The 17,451-nt window shown below is 36.5% G+C and overlaps 1 protein-coding gene across 1 annotated transcript; it reads right to left on the reverse strand.

Moving 5' to 3' along the window:
• Positions 1 to 8,446: 8,446 nt before the first annotated feature.
• LOC128245356 (uncharacterized) lies at positions 8,447 to 11,113 on the reverse strand. Its single transcript, XM_052963492.1, has 6 exons — positions 10,953 to 11,113; positions 10,680 to 10,814; positions 10,048 to 10,170; positions 9,680 to 9,796; positions 9,327 to 9,459; positions 8,447 to 8,955 (listed from the first exon to the last, which is right to left on the reverse strand). The coding sequence occupies exons 1-6, from the start codon at positions 11,004 to 11,006 to the stop codon at positions 8,774 to 8,776; spliced, it is 744 nt and encodes a 247-aa protein (XP_052819452.1). The 5' UTR covers positions 11,007 to 11,113; the 3' UTR covers positions 8,447 to 8,773.
• Between the last annotated feature and the right edge of the window lie 6,338 nt (positions 11,114 to 17,451).

Genomic DNA, 17,451 nt, shown 5'->3' on the forward strand with positions numbered 1-17,451 from the left:
ACCCCTTTCTCATACTCTTTGAACGGACATGTCTTTTTCTGCGCTCACCCCCTTCTCATACTCTTTGCCCAGACTGGTCTTTTTCTGCGCTCACCCATTTCTCATACTCTTTGACCAGACATGTCTTTTTTTGCGCTCACCCCCTTCTCATACTCTTTGACCGTACGTGTCTTTTTCTGGGCGCACCCCCTTCTCATACTCTTTGACCGTACGTGTCTTTTTCTGCGCGCACCCCCTTCTCATACCCTTTGACCGGACATGTCTTTTCCCGCGCTCACCCCTCCTCATACTCTTTGACCGGACATGTCTTTTTCTGCGTTCATCCCTTCTCAAACTCTTTGACCGGACATGTCTTCTTCTGTGCTCCCTCCCTTATCATTTTCTTTGACCGGACATGCGCCCCTCCTTCTCATACTCTTTGACCGTACATGTCTTTTTCTGCGCTCACCTCTTTCGCATACTCTTTGACCGGACATGTCTTTTTCTGCGTTCACCCATTCTCAAACTCTTTGACCGTACATGTCTTTTTCTACGCTCACCCCTTTCTCATACTCTTTGACCAGACATGTCTTTTTCTGCGCTCACCCCCTTCTCATACTCTTTGCCCAGACTGATCTTTTTCTGCGCTCACCCATTTCTCATGCTCTTTGACCGGACATGTCTTTTTCTGCGCTCACCCCCTTCTCATACTCTTTGACCGTACATGTCTTTTTCTGCGCTCACCCCTTTCTCATACTCTTTGACCAGACATTTCTTTTTCTGCGCGCACCCCCTTCTCATACTCTTTTACCAGACATTTCTTTTTCTGCGCGCACCCCCTTCTCATACTCTTTGACCGTACGTGTCTTTTTCTGCGCGCACCCCCTTCTCATACTCTTTGACCGTACGTGTCTTTTTCTGCGCGCACCCCCTTCTCATACTCTTTGACCAGACATTTCTTTTTCTGTGCGCACCCCCTTCTCATACTCTTTGACCGGACGTGTCTTTTTCTGGGCGCACCCCCTTCTCATACTCTTTGACCGTACGTGTCTTTTTCTGCGCGCACCCCCTTCTCATACTCTTTGACTGGACATGTCTTTTCCTGCGCTCACCCCTCCTCATGCTCTTTGACCGGACATGTCTTTTTCTGCGTTCACCCCTTGTCAAACTCTTTGACCGGACATGTCTTTTTCTGCGCTCACCCCCTTCTCATACTCTTTGACCGTACATGTATTTTTCTACGCTCACCCCTTTCTCATACTCTTTGACCGGACATTTCTTTTTCTGCGCGCACCCCCTTCTCATACTCTTTGCCCAGACTGGTCTTTTTCTGTGCTCACCCATTTCTCAAACTCTTTGACCGGACATGTCTTTTTCTGCGCTCACCCCCTTCTCATACTATTTGACCGGACATGTCTTTTTCTGGGCTCACCACCTTCTCATACTCTTTGACCGGACATTTCTTTTTCTACGCCCACCCCTTTCTCATACTCTTTGACCGGACATGTCTTTTCTGCGCGCACCCCCTTCTCATTCTCTTTGACCGGACATGTCTTTTTCTGTGCTCCCTCTATTCTTTTACTCTTAGTTTTTTTCTTTGTTAACAGTTTTAGCGAAAGTATTTTTCTTCCCGCTCTCCTATTCGAGGGATATTTTGTTTATGCATTCATAAAATGACTTTTGCACAGTTTATCTTATTAATGTATGTAAATTACGTACATTATTTTACAATATTTCATAAAATATGATATGTCATTGCGGTTTTAGCCGGCTCTTTTCGCATGCATTGTGTTAATTTGTACATTAATTTATTTTCACCAAACCAGAATGCTTTGTTTCCTACCGACCGCAATGACTTGTGATTCAATGCGAGAATTACTTGAAAATTTCACCAGACAAAATTGCAATTCAATTTGCTTGCTCAAAATGACATCACTTCACATTGTTTGGTTGTAGTTTATTTACTTCTGCTTATTGTCACCACAGATGATCTGAATGACCTTATGATTGAAACAGCCGTCTGTCAAAAATGATGAAGCAAATACACTATTAAATAGAAGTACGGTTTTTAACATTACGGTTTCGACCGTAGTAAAATTTGCATTAATCTAAATAAAACACCAATATACATGTAATGAATAGGTCATTGGCCTTTATTTGGATGGTTTTATGAAAATTAATCTTTCACGTCTGACTAGTTTTTGACATTTTATTCTCTTCTTTGTTCATTTTTTCAAATAAGCTGTCATTGAAATAAGTTTGGGATTAAAGTTTACTTTATCGCATTTAAGATTGTTTTGTAGTTGTTAATTGTATTTTTAATAGCTATAATTTATAGGGCTAATATAGATGCTGACTTGTGTTTCTCGACTCACGAAAGGACGTTGACATCTACATACAAGGCTCGGGTTTTGTGTGATCTATCCATAGTATTAATCTCATTTAAAAACAAAAGTAATTAAGCATATTTAAAGGGACCCGCTTATATTTCGACCATTTTTTTCGAGGTTATACATCTCTCTCTCTAATAATTATAATAAAAATTATTCTACTATCTATTACCGAAATTGCAGAAAAATACAATTAAAGTTTAAAAAAAAACTTGATTTAGTGGGGAGCGAACCGACTCCGGAGAAGGGATTATTTCTCAAGTTTCCCAATGTATTTATTTCAGAAAAACAGTAGTTAGCCATTAGTGACTAATTGATAATCAGATGAAGCGGTAGATATAAGCAGTGGCTGTCACAGTTATTTGGTAATTTACAATTTATAATGTAGGCCACTAAAAATCTTAAGATTGCTTCTTACACACACTTAATGGTTATGCGACCGAGTCGCATCAAAACATTTATGCTGTACAGTACATTCTAACAATCTTTAACCATTACTTTATGAATGTGTAACTGTTCCCAGGTAAAAGCTATGTTGGAAACAAATGAGAGCACACAATCATATGGAGGAATGTTGATATCTGGTAATCCTTTTCGATAATGATATCATTTGATTGTTTCTTGAATATAATAATTTTCTGGCGGAATCTCTGTGTACTTTTTAAATTTTGTTAGAGAAAAACTGAGGATTAGTTTTGATACGAATTTGTAAACATCTTTTCAATGATGATATGTATGTATATTGTATTGCATTGTAATACAGATACTGATATTTTAAGAGGTTAAAATAGGTATAGAAAATATATAAATCGCAGAGAAAATACGTCATAACTGGAAACTTAAATAGCCGAATTTCAAATGTGTTGGATTACCTAGATTTGAAATTAAATGTTAACAATAACCATAGAGTAAACAAAAACGAAGTGTTAGATTCAAACTAAAAGCGACTGATGCAATTATATAAATAAACGTACCTTTTTATTGGCAACGTTATATTACATAAGACACGGATGTTGGCGAATTTACACTTATAAAACTAGTCAAGTTTGGAAGATTACTTAATATGGAAAAGACTGATTTTGATATAAGTATGCTGTTTAAAGAAATGAATGCACCTTTTTGAACTATATATTGTGAAAAGTTTCTTGGAGGAGTTCCCCCTACTCCCCTTCCAACATTTCAAAACATTATAAAATCGCTTCTGAGAGACGGGCGCATGTCAATAGGTTGCGCCCCTAAATAACTCTAACGTCAATTCCTGGATCCGCCCTGATTATAGATTAACATAATTATGTACAATGCGAGTTGAGCATGACAATTTATTTCTGCAATGGCAATATTGCGATACTCAGTATTAAAATAACAAGAAATACCAGTCATGTGGTATAAAACAAAATATACGTAAATGACCATTTGAAAACCCCAAGCTGAAATGGTTAAATATCTGTCATAAAAACAATAATTTGGGGTTTTGACGCATCTTTCGAGTGCAGGTCAGACAAAATATTGATCAGATGTATATAAAAAATAAATTATAATTTAAATAAAAAGATCACATTGACATATCGAAGTACTTCAAGTCTGCAAGTGAGGGTCGACAAGATGGCACTACATTTTGCCATGTTGCCTCGAGTCTGCAAAGGACGGTCGGCAATATGACACTGCACATTGCCCTGTTGCCTGGAGTATGCAAGGGACGGTCGACAAGATGGCACTACATTTTGCCCTGTTGCCTCGAGTCTGCAAAGGACGGTCGGCAATATGACACTGCACATTGCCCTGTTGCCTGGAGTATGCAAGGGACGGTCGACAAGATGGCACTACATTTTGCCCTGTTGCCTCGAGTCTGCAAAGGACGGTCGGCAATATGACACTGCACATTGCCCTGTTGCCTGGAGTATGCAAGGGACGGTCGACAAGATGGCACTACATTTTGCCCTGTTGCCTCGAGTCTGCAAAGGACGATCGGCACTTGCCATGATACCTGGAGTCTGCAAGGGACGGTCGATAAGATGCCACTGCTTTTTGCAACATGTAGTTCATACTTGTAACCTGAAAACGAGTGCCATTTGACTTACATAATCTTCGTTGGAGTGTGTTTCGAGCATTTTAAACTCATTTGGCACTTTCCTTTTGTGCGCTTCGGTGCGAGGCTTTTTCTCTGATACTATATGATAATATGTTTATCATCTGCTGTCAATCATGATCCAGAGCAAACACATTTTATAAATTACTACTAATTGATTTACCAGAGGGAACTGGACATACATATTTGCTGTATGTTTTCCCGTCTGAACCGCAGACGGGGTCGAACAGTGCCATACACATCGTGGTGGGACATGGCGGGTTGGTGACCGACCTGCATTCACCAAAAGTAGAGATCATGGTCGCGTCCAGGCACTGGTGTTGTTGGAAGAAGCATGAGTTTACTACAATGTAATCATCTTGGCCAAATAGTACATTTTGGTTGGTTTAAAATGTTATTATGTACAATAAAAATATAGACAGTAGTTATTCAAAAGAGTTCATTTGCAATTTTATCGCCGTTGCACGGAAAGAAAAAAAATCCAGTTATGTTCTTGAACATGTGTGTGAAAGGTACAAAATACAAAATAAATGGTTTAAATTTATTAATAACGATGTATAGTTATATATTACGTTTGATTCTTTTCTGAATAGCATAATACTACGGTACACATATAACACATCGCTATGTAGTCTGAATAGCCAACTACTACGGTACACATAAAACGCATCAATATGTAGTCAGAATAGCATAATACTACGGTACACATATAACATATCATTATGTAGGCTAAATAGCGTAATACTACGGTACACATATAACACATCATTATGTAGGCTAAATAGCGTAATACTACGGTACACATATAATACATCATTATGTAGGCTAAATAGCGTAATACTACGGTACATATATAACACATCATTATGCAGGCTAAATAGCATAATACTACGGTACACATATAACACATCACTATGCAGTCTAAATGGCCAATTACTACGGTACACATATAACACATCACTATGAAGTCTAAATGGCCAATTACTACGGTACACATATAACACATCACTATGAAGTCTAAATGGCCAATTTCTACGGTACACATATACCATATCACAATGAAGTCTAAATGGCCAATTACTACGGTACACATATACCATATCACAATGAAGTCTAAATGGCCAATTACTACGGTACACATATACCATATCACAATGAAGTCTAAATGGCCAATTACTACGGTATACATATACCATATCACAATGAAGTCTAAATGGCCAATTACTACGGTACACATATACCATATCACAATGAAGTCTAAATGGCCAATTACTACGGTACACATATACCATTTCACAATGAAGTCTAAATGGCCAATTACTACGGTACACATATACCATTTCACAATGAAGTCTAAATGGCCAATTACTACGGTACACATATACCATATCACAATGAAGTCTAAATGGCCAATTACTACGGTACACATATACCATATCACAATGAAGTCTAAATGGCCAATTACTACGGTACACATAAACCATATCACAATGAAGTCTAAATGGCCAATTACTACGGTATACATATACCATATCACAATGAAGTTTAAATGGCCAATTACAACGGTACACATATACCATATCACAATGAAGTCTAAATAGCATAATACTACGGTACACATATAACATATCACAATGAAGTCTAAATGGCCAATTACTACGGTATACATATACAATATCACAATGAAGTCTAAATGGCCAATTACTACGGTATACATATACCATATCACAATAAAGTCTAAATGGCCAATTGCTACGGTATACCTATACCATATCACAATGAAGTCTAAATGGCTAATTACTACGGTATACATATACCATATCACAATGAAGTCTAAATAGCATAATACTACGGTACACATATAACATATCACAATGAAGTCTAAATGGCCAATTACTACAGTATACATATACCATATCACAATGAAGTCTTAATGGCCAATTTCTACGGTACACATATACCATATCATAATGAAGTCTAAATAGCATAATACTACGGTACACATATACCATATCACAATGAAGTCTAAATTGCCAATTACTACGGTACACATATAACATATCACAATGAAGTCTAAATGGCCAATTACTACGGTACACATATACCATATCACAATGAAGTCTAAATGGCCAATTACTACGGTACACATATACCATATCGCAATGAAGTCTAAATATCATAATACTACGGTACACGTATAACACTTTACCTTTGTACCGTAGTTTTATACTATTTAGACTGCATAGTGATGTGTTATATGTGTACCGTATAGATTTTCAAGCGCAGTGCTTAACATTGGCAAAGGGAAATAACCACTGCGTCTGACCAGCGATCAGTCTTTATGAAAAGGCAGCGAATGATGTGTAAGTGTCTGGCTAACATTTCTTTATTAAAACCATTATTTTTCGATTGTTTAACTATTCCCGGTCATCAAAACGGTTCCCTTACAATATAGATAAAAGGAAAGTTGAAAGAAATGAGTTATTGAAAAGTGTTCACTATTCCTATAGTCTTAAAAAATTATACCTGTCCATTGAAAATTGTGAACACGAAACTCTATTACTTAAAGATCACATAACATAAAATACAGGTAGCGCAATATACACATAGACAGGACGAGAGCAGTCACTTGGTGTTTGTGATTGACACACATAAACGAGTATGTCTAAAGTATCGCAATATATCGTGATACAGATCAAGTGTACATCGCGACCAGGGTTCTTTGCATACATTGATTAGCTAAGGGCCGTCATGTGTTTAATTGAAACCGATTAAATAATATTTTAAAAACACTCTATTTATAATTCGTTGGTCATTTTCCAACGAATTCGTTAACGGTACACACTAATTCATGTGCAATTTTTTGCTTCAAAAATCTTAATTATAAGGGAGTTAACTCTTGTACCTCTAGTAACTTTACTTCCTTTTCGGTAATTCTACGCTTAATTTCCTTTATTTGGTGCTCACATTCATTGTTAGAATTTAAGTCGCGGAAACGGTCTTCTAATATTGTTACCCTTCCGCCCTTCATGTACAGAGTGTATTAATATTGTAATTTATATGATTTATTTGTAATGACATGTATAGTGTTTATTCACATTTCCCCGATTTAAGGGTGATTTGGCTGCTATTGTTCTGTATCATATGTGTGTAATAAAAATGCAGCCGTTTTTCGGCAAAAATAAAATATATTTTTATATCATGTGTTTTTTTTAAATATTTTCTAAATTATTTCGCCCTTTTAAGATTTCCATCAAAGGTCTTTCTTGTCTTTGTTTTATACAACGGCATTATGCTTTTATAAATGGCATATTAGATTAAGCTGTAGATTTACTATTGGTAGAATGCTTTCGACATTTTATATTATCGCGATATGTGTTGAGTATGTTTGTTTTCTTGACACGTTGTTCTTCTCTCGTTTGATATTTGAATGAACATGATCCTTGCGATTGTAAATAACAATAAGAGTCAATATTCATATGAATAACTACAGAATCAAGTTCAGTAGTCGAAATCTTAAACACAAGTCTCGTACAATGGCACAGGGTCAAAGAAAAAACCCACAAAGCAACAACGTACATTTTCACTACAACACAACAAACATAATGTATACAACAGGGGATGTTGATCAAGGAGCGTTGGTGTACCGCCATGGAACGGTCAGCACAATGAAACGTAATAACATAATTTCAGAATTCATTATAAGAAAGTTTTAGTATGAGGGAAGTATTCCAAACATATAAATGACAATGAATCGTGTGCTGGCGTTCAAATTTAAAGTAGCAATTGCTTGTTTATTTTCCTATTCCCGTCAAAATCTAAAATAATCGTTTTGTTTCATTATTAACTTTTTGCATTGTCCATTGAAATTATTCATGAATGAAACAAGTTTTATTCCTTTTTGTGGCATTTTTCCTTCAAGGAAAGGACGCCTGGCCACATCGAGTCGTCAATGCACATGGGTACAAGTATGCAGACAAACCACAGAATATACATTTTATAAATGCATTTATTGCAATGATTATATCAAAACTACATCATCTATAATATCCAAAATTGGCAAACAAAATGTACATACGCATCAATAGTTTATTACATATTTATATTATTGCACGCAGCATGAAAGATAGTGATTTTATCAACATGAGCAATGTCAGAGCACGTGTTTTACACACTTACAAGTCAGTCATAAACATGGCTATTGAATTGAAACGAGTCGTTTTAATCTCAACTTAACACACTAAATAGACAAAAGTATCTTAAACATCTATACGACTGTATCCGTTGCTTGGTCCTGTATCAGGCTGGTACGTATTTACTAGTATGCAGTGAACCAAAGTTCATAATAGACGAATTGAAATTCACCGTTGACGTTGAAGGCGTAGTAATATCGTGCTTCCAGTCTACCGGCGACACCATTGTAGATGGCATCGTAGTACACAGACCCGAAGTAAACAAGGACGTAGTCTTCTCTCTTCTCCAGTCCAGTGTCCGCCGTCTCTGTAAGGTATGAGCATATGTTTCATGACCAGACCGTGAATAACATTATATATGTTTACTTTCTACTTGATGATTTAGCCTGCACAATATTAACATAGATAGATATATAAATATTTTTGCTACAAATCTGAGATTCGGCAAGATACAGATTTCAATCCTAACTAAATTCAGTTAGAGTATAGTGTTGAATAAAGCAATTGGATGAATAACTTGATGAGTCGTTTATACCTCTCCATCAAATCTGTTCAGCGATGCAAATAAATACATCCTTGCATAGTGAACTAATGTAAAAATAAATACTTTTGTATGTTTTGTTGTTGAAGTTAGATCGTTTTAGTAAAAGTAAATACAGATAACGATGTGGGACTTACTTTCCATCCAGAAGATGTCTGTATCCTGACACATGTTCTGAACGTTGGGTGAGCTGGCCAAGTTGGATGGTACTTTGTTATCTGTGAACCGCCATTGCTGCTTTATCTCCGGCTCTCCTGTGGGTGCTGGCATCTAAAGTGTTTTAGCTCATAATTGATGGATAAATTCTTGCTAAATAAAGTCAAGTTTCATTGAAAAATACGAGTTCTCATGTTCGTTTGTATTATGCAAAAAAGTTTTTCTTCACAATCTTAAAAACTTTTAATATTATAACTACGCGGTAAAAAAGGCTGGCGAACGTTAACACATACGAATTCTATACATAATTTTCAACCGTTAAATGACCACTGACCTGTCCTTCCTCGGCAAACTGTGTGTCCGGTTTGGGGTCCATCTCTCCAATGTACGCGGCGTAGCAAGGCCCGCGTTTCTTGGTTTTCGTGTCCGTGTAACGACGGAAGACAAGGCCCTGAAATTTAACGAATACAATAAAATGAATCAATTCTCATTTTTTTTAAATAATATTTTAGTAAAATTAATATGCTCGTATATATGGTTTAATTGCTTCTCTTCTCACAATAATGAGTGAATTATTTCTTTATAACCAATTTGAAACTATGCAGGCATAAACGTATTGCTTAACCAATCGATGCAGAATTTACAACATGAGTTGAAAACTTCACTCATGTAACAACTGGAATGTCTACAAGTTTCACTCACATGTTTATAGTCGTACACCATGTGTACGGAGTTAGGTACGTCAACAAGAACCTCGTCCTGTGTCTGGGTGATCATCTCCTCCACCTGCCGCCCCTCCCCATCCGAATACTTCCGCCAAGCACCCTGAATGTAAAGATATAAGCATGTTAGATTTTTGAGGGGTGAGTGTGGCCTAGTGGTAAAAGACTCCGCCTGTCACTAAATGGTTGTGGGTTCGAGCCCACCAGGAACTCTTTTTCAATGTCACTTAAAACGGACACCAGTACTGGTTTCTACCCGGGAGACGGACCCGAGAGTTATTATATATGCTATAGGCTTTCGTCACAATCGAGCTGAGAGAAAGTGCTATAACCGGAACCCATTTACCCATTGCTTTTGTTACTCAGGCATACTCGGGCATTCCATGCAAAGATAATTAATCAATTAAAATGGCAACTTTTCTGAATTTGATTCTCAACACGACATGATCCTCTAAATGGCTTGTATTACGTTGCATCAAAGCAACCAAATTTATACATTACATCATTGCATGTTTGGATGCGGTAACTACCGTCAAAGTCAAGAACGATTTAAGACATAAAATATAACATATGCAATTACTTGTGCTGTTTACAGCTGTTTGTAATTATTACCTCGTATGCGTCCTTAGAAATCCTCGTCCCTATGTAAACAGAGAGCACGACAATGCCGGCAACCGTTACCAGGCCAACCAGCGAAGCAGCCAGGTACTTTGCAAGTTTTGGACGCTTTTTCTCCTCACGGGGATCCTGAAATTTAGAATAGATAAGTGAATTTGCAATTACTTTGTCAAGCAGCCATAATTGATGTACGCAAGTATAATATAATATATCCTCGTTAATCTTTATCATAAACACATACAGCAAAAGTATAAATCTTTAAATTACCTCAATCACCATGGCGCAATTCTTCGTTCCTTCCATACCAAATGTTGGCTTCATCTATCAATAATAGTCTCTCCTTTATGCCTAATGCACACTTGAGAATATTTATTTCTCCTTATTCTCTTGTTAATCCTCTTGCTGCGATATCTCGTATCAGAGTGGGTATGTCCCATCGGTAGATGTAGAGCCCTTATATACCTTTTGGGTTGTTGACAGGAGCGGACTTCGAGGAATTCTGTTGATCAATTTTGTATGGGGAACTACCCCTCTTATTTGTAGATTTTGAAAGAGTATTGACAATAAACATGGCTGACTGCACGTTCACTTCCTTGTCAACAAAGATCATCTCTACCGAAGTAGAACTGCTTGTCAATAGTCGGGTGTCTTATTTTTACCTTAATGCAAAAGTTAAATAACTCCTTCTATTTCTATATGCAGTTGTTGAGTTATTGTACTAGGGTAACGATATATCGTTGAACAGCGCATGAGTTGTCATACTGTTTTCGTTAAACGTGCTATTTATTTACTGAACTAAGTTTTCGGCCTTATTTTGAGACATGGGTATATCGTATACCATGTAAATAAATCACAATTCTTCATGGGTCCTGGTTTGTTGAATTTGTAATAAATGCACTTTAAAGGAAAATAACTCGTTCACTAAGACTTTTAAGATTGATAAGTTAAATTTATCAGAACTCAACGAAAGAGTATTTTGCAAATGTATGATATCAATTCAAATGACTCTCTTTAAGTGGAAGCCTTTCATGACCATGGCATTGTTTCACCCTGTATCTATGCAAAAATAAGGCTAGTCAAACGTTTGTTGTAAAAATAGAAAAAAAATCATCTCGAATATTTCGAAAGCAACCTTTAATCCACTAGCCGCGACTTTGATCATGTTCATCAAGAAAGAGTCGTATCCTAGTGACACGGAAATCATGAGCCCATACCAAATTGAATCTATATTAAGCATCAATCCTACATTCCCGGCTGGGAAAAAAACAAATATAAAGCTTTAGAAAATATACTCTATTTTTTCACAACAATATTAAATGCCCTCGGTAGCAGAAATTATTAGTAAAGCGTCATTATCACCGCCCGTGGTTGCTTAACTTCTTATTACACTCCGATGATGCTTTACTTATAAACCCCGCCCGATGATGCTTATCTTCTAATCCCCGCCCGATGATGCTTTATTTATAATCCCCGCCCGATGATGCTTAACTTCTAATCCCCGCCCGATGATGCTTAACTTCTTATCACCGCCCGATGATATTTAACTTCAAATCCCCGCCCGATGATGCTTAACTTTTAATCACCGCCCGATGATGCTTAACTTATAATCCCACCCGATGATGCTTTACTTATAATCACCGCCCGATGATTATTAACTTCTAATCCCCGCCCGCTGGTGCTTAACGTATAATCACCGCCGGTTGATACTTAACTTCTTATTCCGCCCGATGATGCTTTACCTATAATCATCGCCCGATGATACTTAACTTTAAATCATTTTTTCATGGCCTGAAATTATTAATACCAGGCTGAATATTTATCAAGGGGTGGAAGCAAAAGTTTGTTTCTGTATTCCCTGTTTTATGTTTAAATTTCTGACTTCTGGACATGTTTTTGTAGATTTTCGTAAAAATATGAACTGAGATCATTTTCGCCCAAACCTTAACACAATGAACAGCATTTCCCACCAACAAAAAAGCAAAGCTTCTGGTAATAAAAATATTTCCAGATATCAATAGTACGTTTCTGAATCTTTTCAAGTCACACGCAGGATTTGTTCATGGAATAATTTTTAAACTCTGAAGCTTCAGTATCAAAAACTAGCAGAGCCTGCGTTTTAGAGTCCAGACGAACCAGCTACAATCATGGTAATAAAGGGGTCAATAGCATGAAGATAACAAGTGTGTACAGGATATATCATCAGCATGTTCCTTGTGAAACTTGCAAATAAATCATGAACAATGGTGCGGATTATTTTTTTTGTTTGCTGTTTTTCTCGGCTATGGTCTTCTTGATTTAATGCGGATAATCTTGACTTAGTGCAGATATACTTGTCTTAGTGCGTCTTGACTTAACACGACTTGACTTAGTACGGATAGACTAGCCTTAGTGTGGAAAAAATGACTTAGTGCAATTATAGTTTACTAAGTGCAGATATACTTGACTTAGTGCGTATAAACTTGACAAAGTGCCAATAAACTTGTGGATTATCTTGACTTAGTGTGAAAATATTTGACATAGTGCATATATACTTGATTTAGTGTGACATGACTTAGTGCGACTTGACTAAGTGCGGATAGAGTTGACAAGGTGTAGATAAACTTTACTTAGTGCGAAAAGGAATGAACATAATACCTATAGTCTTGACATAGTGCGGACACACTAGACTAAGTGCGGATAGACTAGACTTAGTGCTGATAGACTTGACTTAATTTTCTTGATTAAGTGCGACTTGACTTTATGCGGATAAACTTGACATAGTGCGAATAGACTTTATTTAGTGCGAATATATCGTCCAAGTGCAAAATTCTATACTATACTGGACTATACTTGTTCAAATAGACTAAACTTAGTTCAGAAAGACTTCACTTTGAGCGACTTGATTTCGGGTGGTTGTTCTTGACTTATTGCAGACATGCTTGACTTTGTGCAGATTGACTTGATCTAGTGCAGACAGACTTGACAAAGTGTAGACAGACTTGACTTAAACTCTCTTTGTCTTACAAGCATCAACTTATCATAAAACAGAAACGACACAAGCTATATGTTATGTTAGACAACACAGAGCTTATTACAGTTCACATAGTTATTATTAATATTTTTCATCAGTCAATAAATATAACATTTCATAAGCTTTTACAATATTCTTCAGCCATAAAGGCAATATGACCAAGTACATTGTCATCTTACTAACCGATGCAAATATTGAAAATGAGTGAATGTGTGTAATACATAAACTAGTTTGAATCTCAGTGCCGCAAAAAAGAATCATGCATCTTTTATAAGGTGTTCTCTTCCGGTCAAATGCTTACCTTAAAGCATATTTATTTGGTTGGATTCATAAGCAATAGATCCCCTAACATGAGCCGTAAAATTAAATTCCAAGGGTAAAGATTGGCCCGTCTTCGGGAGCATTTTTGTTATGGTGTTTTAGAAAATTCTTTACACTACTACCGGTCGGGGACATGGAGATAAGGACTATACAGTCTAATTATATTTGGACAAATTGTATATGTACTTTTGCAAATGTCTTATTCCATTATGTCACGATTACCGTCCCAATGTGGTTGTGACGTCATGTGTCCCTCATTCTTCCTTTGAGTATCGTTTTGGTATTAAACCTTGGATGCTTGTCTGATCTAGTTCCCATTGTACTGTTAGAGAGTTAACCGTTCGAACCTCAAATGAAGCCACGTCAAAGAGGAAACATTTGCACGGAATAAGAGAGGAAGTGATCCTATCCATCCAATGTAAACCGAGACGGCATACCATCGTGTGACTGCAAATAAAAACTCCAGGTCTCTTTCGACGAAAGGGCGAACAAGCTGCCTAATATTCACCGTTTGGAGTGATATTGAATATTTCACACCAAACAAAGCATTTTCCGAGAGGGAGAATCATGCATTTACACTGTTTTGCGTCGTTTATATGGTGTTTCAGGAGAATGTCATACTAGAAAGCACGTCAGTTATGTAAAAACGAAGGTTGGTGCTACAATGACCATCAGGATTACCCCTTCTCAGCTAGTTTCTCATTTTCGTCGACCATTCAGAGGTTGATAGATGGTTCATTGATAATGCCTTGCAGTATGTGTGTTATCTTGTGTGTTGATTCTAAACAGTTTAGATTAAGAATAATAGACGAAGTGCTGATATACTAGACTAAGTATACTAGACTAAATGCTGATATACTAGACTAAGTATACTAGACTAAATGCTGATATACTAGACTAAGTATACTAGACTAAATGCTGATATACTAGACTAAGTATACTAGACTAAATGCTGATATACTAGACTGAGTATACTAGACTTAGTGTTGATATACTAGACTAAGTATACTAGACTAAATGCTGATATACTAGACTAAGTATACTGGATTTCATGCTGATATACTAGACTAAGTATACTAGACTAAATGCTGATATACTACACTAAGTATACTAGACTTAGTGCTGATATACAAGACTAAGTGCTGATGAACTAGACTAAGTATACTAGACTTAGTGCTGATATACTAGACTTAGAGCGGATATACTGGACTTAGTGCTGATAAACTAAAATAAGTATCCTAGACTTAGTGCTGATATACTAGACTTAGTGCTGATGAACTATACTAAGTATACTAGACTTAGTGCTGATATACTAGACTTAGAGCGGATATACTAGACTTAGAGCGGATATACTAGATTTAGAGCGGATATACTAGATTTAGAGCGGATATACTAGAATAAGAGCGGATATTCTAGACTAAGGTCGGATATACTAGATTTAGAGCGGATATACTAGACTAAGATCGGATATACTAGATTTAGAGCGGATATACTAGATTTAGAGCGGATATACTAGACTAAGATCGGATATACTATAATTAGAGTGAACATACTAGACTAAGATCGGATATACTAGAATTAGAGCGGATAATCTAGACTTAGATCGGATATACTAGAATAAGAGCGGTTATACTAGACTTAGATCGAATATACTAGACTTAAAGCGGATATACTAGACTAAGATCGGATATACTAGATTTAGAGCGGATATACTAGATTAAGAGCGGATATACTAGACTAAGATCGGTAATACTAGACTAAGATCGGATATACTAGAATAAGAGCGGATATACTAGACCAAGATCGGATATAGTAGATTTAGAGCGGATATACTAGACTAAGATCGGATATACTAGATTTAGAGCGAATATACTAGATATAGAGCGGATATACCAGACCTAAATCGGATATACTAGAATTAGAGCGGATATACTAGACTAAGATCGGATATACTAAATTTAGAGCGGATATACTAGACTAAGATCGGATATACTAGATTTAAAGCGGATATACTAGACTAAGATCGGATATACTAGATTTAGAGCGGATATACTAGATTTAGAGCATATACTAGACTAAGTTTGGATATACCTGATTTAGAGCGGATATACTAGATTTAAAGTTGATATACTAAACTAAGATCGGATATACTAGACTAAGATCGGATATACTAAATTTAGAGCGGATATACTAGACTAAGAGCGGATATACTAGATATAGATCGGATATACTAGACTTTGATCGGATATACTAGACTAAGATCGGATATACTAGATTTGGAGCGGATATTCTAGACTAAGTTCGGATATACTAGATTTAGATCGGATATACTAGATTAAGATCGGATATACTAAATTTAGAGCGAATATACTAGACTAAAAGCGGATATACTAGACTTTGATCGGATATACTAGACTAAGATCGGATATACTAGACTTTTACCGGATATACTAGACTAAGATCGGATATACTAGATTTAGATCGGATATACTAGATTAAGATTGGATATACTAGATTTTGACCGGATATGCTAGACTTAGAGCGGATATACTAGATATAGATCGGATATACTAGACTAAGATCGGATATACTAGATTTTGACCGGATATACTAGACTTATAGCGGATATACTAGATATAGATCGGATATACTAGACTTAGATCGGATATACTAGATTTTGACCGGATATACCATACTAAGACCGGATATACTAGAATTAGAGCGGATATACGAGACTTAGAGCGGATACACTGGACTATGATCGAATATACCATACTAAGATCGGATATACTAGAATTAGAGCGGATATACTAGACTAAGATCGGATATGCTAGAATTAGAGCGGATATACTAGACTTAGATCGGATATACTAGAATTAGAGCGGATATACTAGACTAAGATCGGATATACTAAATTTAGAGCGGATATACTAGACTAAGATCGGATATACTAGATTTAAAGCAGATATACTAGACTTAGATCGGATATACTAGATTTAGAGCGGATATACTGGATTTAGAGCGGATATACTAGACTAAGATTGGATATACCTGATTTATAGCGGATATACTAGATTTAGAGTTGATATACTAGACTAAGATCGGATATACTAGACTAAGATCGGATATACTAGATTTGGAGCGGATATTCTAGACTTAGATCGGATATACTAGTTTTAGATCGGATATACTAGATTAAGATTGGATATACTAGATCTTGACCGGATATACAAGACTTAGAGCGGATTTACTAGATATAGATCGGATATACTAGACTAAGATCGGATATACTAGATTTTGACCGGATATATAGACTTAGAGCGGATATACTAGACTATGATCGGATATACGAGACTTAGAGCGGATATACTAGACTTAGATCGGATATACTAGACTAAGAGCGGATATACTAGACTTAGATCGGATATACTAGAC

The sequence above is a fragment of the Mya arenaria genome, chromosome 9, assembly GCF_026914265.1.
Source record: "Mya arenaria isolate MELC-2E11 chromosome 9, ASM2691426v1".
Classification (NCBI taxonomy): domain Eukaryota; kingdom Metazoa; phylum Mollusca; class Bivalvia; order Myida; family Myidae; genus Mya; species Mya arenaria.